The following is a 12,283-nucleotide window of genomic DNA, read 5'->3' on the forward strand; positions in this document are numbered from 1 at the left end:
CCAACATTTACCCAATGCACTCAAGAGTAGCTGATGATAGTTGGCCCTTAAATTGACTATACTGTAGAGGGATCAAATTTTCTCACGCCACAAATTAAAGTCTTGTTCACTATATGATTTCAATATTCATGAATTTTATCCTTTCTGCAAAAAAAAAATTAATAATCTTAATGTCTTAAGAATACTTCATAGTAAGGAATAAAGTCAGCCATTCTGAACTAGTGTGAAGTGATAGTATGAGAAAGATGACAAAATATTCACAAGGACAGAAACTCAAGAACACTGAGAAAAATCCTTAGCTGCCATTTATAGATTTTTTTCCCCCCAAGTTAATCTACTTTTCCAACAAAAAGATTGATAATATGCCTAGCTAGCTATCATGGCCTAGAGTCAAAGAATTTGTGTCCATCTATGCCCATCACATACAGCTGATGGTACCAGGCATGAAGAATAACCATTAAAGAATAGCTCAATGAGTAGAGCTATTTTTTAAGTCACATATATGATAAAGGATGTTCAGAATGTGTCTTCAGGGTCATCTGTTCCATGTAGAGGTGAGTAGTTCAATTAATTTTGAAATAGGCAGAAATACAAGTGTTGGAGGAATTTAATATTTGTTTTTAACCCTTGGAAACAGTAGTTGTTACATAAAACCATGGTGCAGTTTAATTACTAGCTCAATCACATGACTTGGAATTTGAGACAATGAATGATAACCAGGTTGCAAGCCCCTTTAGGAAAAACTGTATTTGGATTTTGCTTCATAGTTAATGGTTATCCTTTATACATGGAGTACCATAGTTAATGAGGAGAGGCGAAACGAACAACTTGGTCTAAGATGGCCTTGATGAGGCATCAGCTTCAATACCAGCTTTCAGGCAATTCGCATATCCATGTTCCAAGATTTCTAAATCACATACTTTCACAGTTAATGATACATGAATTGTTCTCTGGCTATATCCAACTCCAGGAAGTCTACCTTGGATGGAATGCTATTAATAAAATTTCACTTGACAACGCTGTTTGATTGTTCTCTGGACAAAAGGCATACCCATCTCCAAACGTTCATCAGCATCAACTGAATATGTAGAGTTGAAAGTACATAAAAGGTCAGAATGTCCTCCAGATCAAACGTTGTCTAGGGCAGTGGTTTCAAGCAGTATTTTATGAAGAATTTTACATAAGGAAGTCCCTTTAGATGTTACCATGATGGTAAAGGAAGATAGCTGTGGCAGGCTGCAGACTCCCTACTTCTGCTTCACTACTTCATCCAGAGCAGCTTCACTTTACTCTGGACATCCACATAGCTTTCCTTCAAAGGCCTTTGTCAACATAAAGCCTTTGGAAAACCAGTGATAGGGTAAGTTGTTCACATAATGCTGAAATACAAAAAAATAGGTCATGGGAACCAGGATATAGGTAAACAAGTGCCATGCTAAGACAAAATAAACAAAGTGCTTATCCTTTCCCTAATGTGGACCATGTTACTGATTGATGGAATTAAAACTTTATTGTAAATTTTAATTACTTAAAAGTTAAGCTTTTAGTGAGTAAAATGACTAAAAAGATAGACCACACACTAGTGAATGGCCCCATGAGTATCTGGGCAGGGGATGAGGTGGGGAGACATGAAGTTGAAAGAGGGTAGGTAGTAGTTTTTGGGAAGTTGGAGTAAATAAATATGATGAAAATACATGACATTCCCAAAGAATTGATAAAAATAATTGTATTAAAAATGACTACTGGGGAATAAGACTATTGATTTTAAGTTGTAATAGCACTGGGAATTTGCAAGCATTATTTTTGAGAAGTCAAAGGTTGGATGACTTCACTTAAGCAGTAAGATCTCACTGGGCCACAACTCTAATTCTAAGAATACCTTTTCCTTTGTTAGTTAAAAACAAAATATGAGAAAGGGCAGTTTCAAAGACAGTGATTTATTATGGGGGTCTTCAGGCCAACCTGCTGATAATTAGCACTGGTAAGACAGCTCTTAACAGTTTCCCATTCTGCTAAAAAGAATACTGGAAAAACAAACAGAAACAAAACCCCCACAGCTATCTGCTTGGAATGATGTATAGCACGTTGGGCTAAAACAACTAAATAAAGCTTTGGTACATATTTTGAGACCCTAATCCAGTACACTGCACTGTTTGTGTGGGGACACATATTACATACAAAAATCTACCTAATAATTTGGGGACAGACCATAGGTAAGTTTCCTGTGTCCAGGAACACTGATAAAACTTAAAGTAGAAACAAAAACAAATACAGATCTGTAATTAATTAGGCTATTCTTGGGAAGACCATAAAAATGAGTAAGAAAAATCTAAAACTATTTGTTTTATATTGCATAGCCTTGTTTGCTAACAATTTCTCTTCCTTCCTTCCTAAAGCAAATCACCAACCACCATGGAGACTGTGTGTTCTTACACTTTAAGGACATCATTAAGGAATTCTGGTCTAAATACAGTTACCATGATTAAACTTCAAATATCTTGCTATAATAAGGGCCATATAAATTAGAAACATGAACATTTTCAGTCCCCAGCCATTTTAATACTGTAAATAAAGTGAAGGCTGAGATAATGCCAAGGCTAATACTGGACTGGGAGTCAGAAGGACTACCTTCTATTACTGTCACCTTGGAGAATTACTTAAATTCTTAAAAATTCTGTTCCTTCATTTCAAAAGGGACATCACTGTTTGTAATTAACATAAATGTACATGAAAGTGCTCTGAACCTGTAAAGTGCTATATAAACAGAGGAGATTACCATATAGTTTCTATCTTGATGTGTCAAGAGGTCTTTTCCGGAATCTGGTTGAAGCCTTATCAGATGGTTAGGTAAAGGGATTCCTTAGTAGAATTTCTTAAATTGGCATGAAAAGTTTTGGTTCCTGAGTAACCCAAAGATGGTACTATGCGGAATTCAATGTGCCTTGGTTTTGATCCCAGTGAGTCAGAATATCTGTTTTCTCATTCAGTAGACAGCTACAAATTTGAAGTAGGAAAAAAAACAAGAGTCCAGTGACCTTGACAGGATCCTAGGCAGTTCATTAAACTTCAGTCATTTGAGATTGTGGAGTATATGTTCCAATGCTGTTCTCAGAGATGATGCCATTTTCAGACAGTGTTGACAATTTAAGAACAAAACACAAAATCCCCCAGTCCAAGTTTACTATGTGTCTCTGAAGACTTTTAACTGCAGAAATGAACTGTACATATTTATGGAATAAACTTGGCCTTTGTTGTGATAAAATAGCTTCAGTTATTTGGCTTGAAGACTCTTGACTGCACTATAAAGGGCCGTGCTGAATCTGAGCAGAGTAGAACTGGAGTGGAGGTTAAAGGTCACATCATGATGGCTAAATGCTTCTTGGGTCACAGTGGTCCAATGGAATGGTGTCTTCTTCAGTAGTAAGGTGGTAGGAATCACCATGGACAAAAATCCAGGTACCAGGTCTGCAGGCTGATGGACTAGCCGAAGGAAGGTCATCAGAGGGTCCAGGTGAGCACTCAGCAATCAGGAGGCACAGGACTAGAAGGGGCAGGGAAAAACAGGTAAGGTAACAAGCACACAGAACTATAAATACAGGAGGCTAACACTGGGGTGTGGGGGCTACTGTCAGCACATCAACTGTCTGATAAGTAAGTATTCACAAGCCTGGCTTAGATGGTGATAGAGAAATTACTAGAGACAGGGTCAGCAAAATAAAAAAGCTAGATGCACAGATGCTGCTAGTTCTCCAACAAAGACATTTTTCTGACTGACTCAGGGATCAACAAATAGGAAGTGCCTTAAAACTCCTATTCTGGGGCAATAATTTGTTTCCAGGCTGCTGGGCATTAGGTGATAGGGAAGAAAAGTGGTTTCACAATTCGCACAAAATGAAATGAGAGTTTAGGTAACACACCAATTTTACCCCTACTTTTTCAGTATTGTCCCAATGTTGTCTTATGCTCCTGTCCTTTAAAATATGAAAGAAGTATGAAAGTATTCATTGTATCTAATAAACTCCTTAGTAGAATTAGATATAATAAACTCTTTTTATCAAGAGTAATGTTAGTTATAATGTAACAATTCCCTGCTTTTAAAAAAAGGTTTCATTTGAAGCGGTGGTATGTTTGGGCAAACATGCATAAAACTAAGGCTTTTACTTTCAGCATTTGTTATATGGAAAAAAGAACAAATGCATGCAAATACTTTTTATCAGATTTTACACATAATATTCAAGTTATCCTAAAGATACGCTCTAAGAGTCACAGGGAAGAGAGCATGTTAGTTGTAAATGAGGAAATGGCAGAGCTGTGCCAGGTGATGGACCACGTAATATGAACAACAAAACAAGTGTAGAGATGGAAAGTAAAAGCATTTTGGAAAATGGCAAGTACCGTAGTTCACTTTGGATGGAGTGTTGTCAGTTTGCACTGAGGGTCTGGACAGAAACTCAGGTCTTCAAGTTCCCCATAACAGTGCTGGTGGCAGTGCTTGGTGACTTGTTGCCTCTTTACTCACAGCAAGATCAACAGTTCCAAAACTGAAAACAAAAAACGTCTACCTCCAGAGTTGCTGCCACATCTTGACAAGCTCTTCCGGGTCACAGATCCAGTTCTTGAAAATCTGGAAACCTGGAGTCCACAGTGGCAGCTACACAGAAAAGTGTATCTGCTCCAACTACTGCAAACACTTCACGAACCTTCAATCCTGGACATCTGTGTTTTGTTGTGGAATTTCAAGCTTTTAAGTTCCAGTTGATTTTTTTTCTTCTCCTTTCTCCTCCTTTCTCCAGAGGAAAGCCTTTAACACCACAGTCTTAAAGAGTCTTTTGAGGTACATCCAGATTTAATTACAAAAGAACTAAGACCAACACATTTTTTCTCCAAACAGTCACTTCTCTTGAAAGGAAAGCATTGTCTCTGGCCCTTTGGTAAAGGGAATAGTCAACTTATTTTTTTTTTTTTTAGGCTTTTGAATAAAATATCAGAGTTGGTAACCTCTAATCATACAAAATACACTTAAATATGTATGTGTTCACTTGCTTCGAGAGCTGTACCACTTGATAAGCACCACTCCACAAAACGAAAATGTTTGAAATGCAAATGTCCAAACATTTTTATAGTGTTTGCTGGATAATGGCCTGGAATTTGAGAAAAGCAGCTGACAATGAACAGAGAAATAAACAAAAACAAAAACCAAAAACAAACAAACAAACAAAAAAAAAGGCATTTTGGCCATTTCAGTCTCACACTTGCAAGGAATTAGAATACAAGGTTAGCCAGGAAAACGTAAAACTCCAAATTACTTTCAAATATATCGATTTTGTGGTTCAGCCAGAGTCCAACAAAACTTTTCAGAGAATGTTAACCTTCAATTAATAATAAGAACCAAACCAAAAAATAACCCCAAACATCTTCAGGAATCCAATGCCTGGTTCAGTCTGTTCCAGGGAGCCCGCTTACTAAAAATTCACCCGCACCATTAGCTGGGTTTGGCAGCACCATTTAAAAATATGCCTGTTCCCTATTAACCTCGCAAACCAGGGATACAAAATAGGAGCAAACGATGGATGTCAATCACAGTCGGAGAAAATAGTCAATAAAGAAAAGTAGTCAGGCACCAGTACAAGCAGCAGGAAAACAATTGCTGGGCCAAAGATTACATTTCTTGATACTACAGAACACATTCACTCCTAATTGTAGCTGCTTTAGTTTATACTGGGTGCCATTGTACCATACGTATCAGCCACCCTTCAGGCACCCTATGGTGAAAGGAAAGGGCTTCGAATAGACGCCAAGCAGTGAAATGATGTTACCCAAAATAGCCATTATGCATTAAAAAGCAGCTCACATATACCAGGGACTCAGATGGGGGCTTCAAATAGGTTGTGAAGGGTCCCAAATGACATGTAGGCCTCAGTTTCCTCCCGGAGGCATAAAATTGTTTTAAACTCTTTCAGGTCATAGCCCCCCTTTGAAAACTTTGCTATCGATGGATACGCTCATTTCCCTAGAATGCACTTTCCCACATGTTTCTGCACACAAATTCAAGGAGCCCGCCGATCTCCAACGCCAATAAAGGTTCCCGGATTTAATTTCAGGGAATGAGCAATTGCTAAGTCTTCTTGCAACTCAAAGAAAAAAAATACAAACAATAATCACCCTTTATATAAACCGACGCTTTTGTAAAGCGATTTCAATCCCATACACACACTGATAGGCAGAGGAGGAAACTGAGGCGCAGATAAATTACAGAGTGACTTGCCTAAGGTCACTCACCAGCGGGTGGCTAGGCCCGGAAGCAAACCCAGATCTTCCGACTCCGGAGCTCGAATCCCCACCCCGGAGCTGCCGCCAGAGCTCCCGTCCCCCGACTAAGGAGGCATGAGTAGAAAAAGGCAAAGGAGAAAGCCCACCACCAACCATCCTCCAGCTCCCTCCTGCCCCTCCAACTGGGTCCTAGCAGGCCCGGAAGGGTGGCGCCAGGCCTCCAGGCCGGCCCCGGCCACCCCAGCCTCCCCCGCCGCCTCCCCGGGAGCGGGGCGGAGAAGCTGCCCGCCGCCGCCAACCACCCGGACGACTCCTCGTCGAATCGCAAAAGCATAGGCCGCCGCCCGAGTTCTGCGTACGAGAAGAAAGACGCGGCGCGAGCGCCAACGGCCACCGGGCGCGCGCCGCGGCGGCCGGGCCTGCGCCCCAAGAGCTGGATGCCAGAGCAGGAGAAAGAGCCGCCAACCGATCGCTCGATCGACCGCACGCCCGCTCCTTCGCCCTACCAGACCGGGGAGGGGGGGAGGGCGCGCCAGGGCTTCTTCGAGTTAGGGGCCTGACTCCCCGGCGACAAGACAAGATGGCTCCTCCGCTCTGCGCTGCAGCTACCGTCCCGGCTGCGTCGCTCGGCCCGCCCCCGGTACTGTTTCTTTAAATGGCGGAGAGGGTCAGGAAAGCAGGAAGAGAGGCGCGCGCCCTCACGTGACGGGGGCGGGCCGGCCCGAGCGAGATCCGGTCACGTGGGCCGGCGTCGGCCGCCAATCACAAGCTGGGGTCTCAGGGCGGGGGGCGGGAAGACTTGCGGCCCTGTGATTGGCCGAAGGCGCGGCGGAGGCCTTGGAGGCTCGGGCCGTCGGGACTGAGCGAGGTGACTCGCGCTGCGTGCGCTGACGGAGACAAAGCAGTGGCCGAGGCGGCGGCGGCGGCGGCGGCGGCGGTGGCGGCTGCGGCGGCGGCGAAGCCCCCAGCGCTGAGTTTCGTGACGCTAGCCCTGTCGTCATCTGCTCGGCACGGCGTGTCGCGCGCGGGCGGCGGCGGCAGCGGCAGCACATGGTTCCAAGAGCGCGCTGCGGTGGTTGAGTTCCAATTCCGCGGGGAGGGACAAAGGCATCTGCGAGCTGCAGGCAACGCCCGGTCGGGTCTGGCGGCGCGCTCGCCACTGTCCCCTGTTATCTGCCTTGGATCTAGGACTCGCCCGTCCGTCAGGAGCCAGGAGGCGGCCACAGGATCCGGGCCCGCGAAGGCCTGAGGGCCCGAGGCTGCCTGCTGACGGGAGTGGGGGAAGGGCGCGCCTGAGGCGCTTCGGGAGAGGGTGTGCTCCGAGGGGCTTGTGTGGGCCGCTGTGAGCGCCGTCACTCCCCCCCCCCCTGTGCTGATTGCGGCTTGCTAGCCAGCTGCGCTGGGACGGGGCGAGGGGAGAGAAATCGGTCAGCACCAAGGACCTCGTCTCTCAGTGGGGAAGCGGCGAAGCGGGGAAACAGCATCCCCCCTCCACCGCCCTGCCCACGGCAGCACCTGCTTGAGAAGCCTGCTGTCTTCGGTGCTGATGAAGTCCCCGGTGGTAATGACGTAGCTGAACCGTCAGCAGGCCCATTTCCGGATTCTTTTCAGGACATGTAGGAGAACAGAAAAGGACTCGAAGAACGGGAAGATGAAGCTGCAGTGAACTGCCACCTTTGAAGACCATTCGGAACCATTGGCTTCTGACGCTTCGGAATTGCATGAAGGAAGCTTGACCCTCTCCGCTCTCAAGGACTGTAGCTTTAGGATGTAGTTCTTTCCAAAATATTACACATAGTCATTGAAATATTTAAATCACTTCCAGTATCAAATATCTGACTATATTTTGGATAGCTACTAGGGCAGTTTTGTTTTATGTGTCACTAAGAAGCACAAATTGACCCATTACTGGACAGAACCCTGGGGAAATCTATTCTGATATATGTACTTCCCTGTTAACGGGTAAAGAGTGAAGACTCATTGCAGTCATGGCCTTCACCAATTACAGCAGTCTCAACCGAGCTCAACTAACCTTTGAATATCTGCACACAAATTCGTAAGTATCCTGTAGGTGCCACTGGGGCAACCAGTAACTCCTCCTTGATGTTAATAAGGAAATCCTTTCTCCAGAAACTTTTGCTTTTTTATTCTTTGGCATGTGTCATTCGAGTGAGATGCATCACTGGATGACTTGAGTGCTATTGAAGAACTGAGATCAGTGAAATAGTGAAATATTTGTTGCTAATCTAGAAGAAAATGATTTTCATTTACTGGATCAAAATTTTCTAGATGCAAACTTTATATGGAGCCAGTTTATAGAGTTGCTTCATCCAAGTGTTTAATAGGAATCCAACAAGGGATCGCCAAAATTTGGACCATCTGGTATCAACGGTTGCACATCTTTAGTGACAGCCTAGACAATTGGGTTTATAACAAGTGTTTCTAACAAGAAGAAGAAGATGATGATGACATGTAAATGACCAACTTGGAAGAAGAAAGCTGTTATTTTTTTCAGAAAACAATTGGCTTTATATTTTTGGCAAATTGTTAGTCTATCCAATAGTTTGCATATGCTAAGCAGGAGTAGAGATTTCTTTAAAGCCCTTGATTTAGGCGGTCTTTCTCCAAAATACGTGAAATCACAGAAACATGCTGTGTTCGTGGTTCATGAATAAGTGAAGAGATTAACATACTACAATTTAGGGCTGCTTTGTTTGTTAATTTATTTTGAAGACAGGGTCTCTCTACATAGCCCTGGCTATCCTGAAACTGACTGTTTAGACTACGTTGGCCTGGAACTCAACAGAGATCTGCCTGTCTGCCTCCCAAGTGCTGGGACTAAAGGGGTACTCCACCACACCCAGCTAGGGTCAATTCTTAAAACCCTTAATTAAATTACCTTGTGGAGCAAAAAATCTAGTCAAAAACATTCACCTGTCACTTTTGAGCTCAAAGTTAAGTATACTATTGGAGTATTGGGATGGGGAGTTAAAGAAGTCCTAAATGAATGAAGAGCAACCATCTGCAGGTTAGACAGCAGACTTCAGTTATCCTATAATATCGCAGTGATTTTAAACCTTTTGTGATTCCATAGAACTTTAAAAAAATCTTTTCTGAGCAGGGTGGTGGTGGTGCCTGCTTGTAGACCCAGCACTGGGGAGGCAGAGACAGAAGGATCTCTGAGTAAAAAGCCAGCCCAGTCTACAGCCTGAGTTCCAAAACACCCAAGGCTACAGCCTTGTCTCAAAAAACCAAAACCATCCCCCACCCCGGCGATCAACCAACCAAACCAAAACAAAACAGAAAAAGCAAAAAAAAAAAAACACTTCAGAAAAGGAAGTAATTTCTTTTTCTGAACAGTGATTTGTCTAATGCTGAGAGGTTTGATTTTGCGTTATTTAGGAAGTGTTTTTTTTTTGTTGTTGTTGTTATTTATTTTTTGTTGTTTTTTTATCGGAGTAGATCAGTTTACAGATAGAAATTACCTTGGACACAGATTGTGAATCTGGAACCTAGGCCACTAATCAAAGATGGAAGCACAGCCTTTGGCTATACCTTCATCGTTTTTTTTTTTTTTTTTTTTGTTTTGTTTTTTGTATTTGAGTTACATACTAAGAACAAACAGGTGGCTGGCACTTAAATTGTTCATGGCTGATTGTAAATGTTGGCACACATGTCAGATTTGAATTTTGAACTGACAAGGCAAATTTGGAATTACAGATTTTCTGAAACTTGAAGACTGCTTCAAAATCTTTCTTCCTGTTCCAAAATCACTACAGACTTATGCAGTAACAGTAGTATCAGCAATTCATTGCTTAAGCCTATACACTGACAGTTATGCATTTGAGAAAATTGAGGCTCTAAGAAATTAAATTGTTTTAAGGCTTACATTGAGGCTGCAAAGGCAAATTAGAGGTACTCAGATTTGGCTACAGTGCTTAGTATTTTTAACCATTACGAAATGCTGACTGTTGCCTTGAAGGGTTTATTTTTCTTGTCTGAAAGGCAGAGGACATAACTTCCTAATTTATAAGTCTTCCATTTTGGTTTATTTTATTAAGCGTCTGCAGATTATGGATTATTTCTCCTTTTGTTATTGTATGCGTTATTAACACTTTGTGGATACTGACAAAGCAAAGAAGTAAACCGAGTTGAATAAGGTGATGTTGGAGAATTTCCTATGAATTTTATCTGTGTTAAATTGGACCTTTGTGCTTGCTTGAGCATAGGATTGGCATATCATTTGGAAACTCTGGGATTTCTTATCTGGATACAGATAAGATCTTTGAAATGATTCTCCTTTGAATGTGTCAAGTCTTACCAGAAGAAAATATTAACTGTATAACACCATGCACGATGAAGATGTTTTTCCTTTTACTTAGGCCTTTACTGTGTAGCCCAGGCTGGCCTTTATCCTCATGCCTCAGCCTCTTGCGTGCTGGGATATCTGGTGTGAACCGCCACCATGCTGGGTCCTCAACTTCAGTTTTTTGTTTGTAACTAATTTTAAGAGGTTGGTTTTTTTCTCTTCTTTTTTTTGTCATTATGACTTGATTGGAAGTTCATTAGAGAAATTTAAAAAATTTTTACATGTAATAGTAGACTGGAGTGGTTCAATAAATCAACTTCAGAGAAGAAAAATTGATATTTGGTGCCTTCTGTTTAAATCTTAAAAAATGCCAATTTCAGATGTTATACTCAAAATAGTAGCTATATTTTGAATTGTGAAATAAATAACATTTTATTTATTTTTCTTTTTATGTAGACTTGCAAGCAGTGCCCAGCTAGAGGGGTAGAAATTTTTGTGGTTTTGTGAAAACCCTGTACTTAGAAACTCAAAAACTCTTATTTGAATGCTTCTTTCCTGTGTCCATGCACAGGGCAGCTTTTTTGAGCCTCAGTTTCTTCATTTGTAAGATGGAGCTAATACCATAGTGTTTAAAGATTATGCCAAATAACAGTCAAGTGATGTTTATTATTTTCTTTATACTGTTTTATCTAGACTAACACCTAATGCAGCCTGCTCATTGGTGTTAGACATTAGAGAAATTTTTAAAAATATTTTTTATATGTGTGAGTGTTTTACTGTATGCATGCTTATGTACCATGTGCATATTCCCTGGAACTGGAGATAGTGATGGTTGTGAGCCACCTTGTGGTAGCCGGTAATTGAACCTGAGTCCTCTGCAAAAGCAACATGTGCTCTAAACCGCAGAGCCAACTTCAGTCCCTAGGCAGATACATTCAGTATATGTTGGAAAGGGTAAATAGGTCTTAATTTTTGTGAGAATTAAATCCTATGATACTTACTATTGATGTATATTCTTGGTTATATCTACATCAAGGCTGGAAGCAAGCTTGCAAATTCTCATGATAACCTAAAAAAAAAAAAAAAACTAGTTTGTTTTAATAGTATATGTTGATTTTTATGGGTTTATACAGATTAGGGTTTTCACATTAAAGGAATTTTAAGTACTTTGGTGGTTAGTTTTGTGACTGCTATTGTTAGAGTGGTGGTTCTTTGGCATAAGATACATTTTTTTTTTTAAGATTTGTATCTTAAGTCACTTTATTTGTTATACTTTTATGTAGTCAGGTGATCATAATGTACCCTTGGAACATTCTGTGACTTATCTTTGGCATATGGTTATTTCTGGGTGGTTTTCTCCATATGAGAAATGAATGAATAGTGACCTATCAAGTCAGAAATTTGTGTTTCATGTCTTATAAGCCTGCTGAAATGTAGGGCGACCATATAATGTATATATGTTTGAATATGTATGTTCACACGTACTATTTGAGTGTAAAATGATTCCACAATTTCTCAGCTTTCTTTTTAACTCACAGAGATCCCTGTCTGCCTCTGCCTCCCCAATGCTAAGATTAAAGGCTTGTGCTGCTAGCTTTATTTTCTACCAATTATGGCAATTAACTATTGTCAGCATATTAAAAACTCAGCAAAGGCTTTCATCGCTGAGATTGTGGACAATTTTTTGGCTTAAATTCGGTTGGC

At 41.5% G+C, this 12,283-nt stretch overlaps 1 protein-coding gene and 1 long non-coding RNA gene across 2 annotated transcripts in view; one reads left to right on the forward strand and one right to left on the reverse strand.

The window, feature by feature from the left end:
• Positions 1 to 589: 589 nt before the first annotated feature.
• LOC127233813 (uncharacterized) lies at positions 590 to 5,197 on the reverse strand. Its single transcript, XR_007835519.1, has 3 exons — positions 4,396 to 5,197; positions 2,777 to 3,541; positions 590 to 1,379 (listed from the first exon to the last, which is right to left on the reverse strand). It is a non-coding gene; the product is annotated as an uncharacterized LOC127233813 (long non-coding RNA).
• A 2,597-nt stretch (positions 5,198 to 7,794) lies between these two features.
• Morc2 (MORC family CW-type zinc finger 2) overlaps positions 7,795 to 12,283 on the forward strand; it is a 38,271-nt gene continuing 33,782 nt past the window's right edge. Inside the window, exon 1 of the mRNA XM_051200430.1 lies at positions 7,795 to 8,326. Within this exon, the coding sequence (XP_051056387.1) occupies positions 8,259 to 8,326 (68 nt within the window). The 5' untranslated portion in view covers positions 7,795 to 8,258. The remainder of the gene's footprint in view (positions 8,327 to 12,283) is intronic.

The sequence above is a fragment of the Phodopus roborovskii genome, unplaced genomic scaffold (genome assembly GCF_943737965.1).
Source record: "Phodopus roborovskii unplaced genomic scaffold, PHOROB, whole genome shotgun sequence".
Classification (NCBI taxonomy): Eukaryota; Metazoa; Chordata; class Mammalia; order Rodentia; family Cricetidae; genus Phodopus; species Phodopus roborovskii.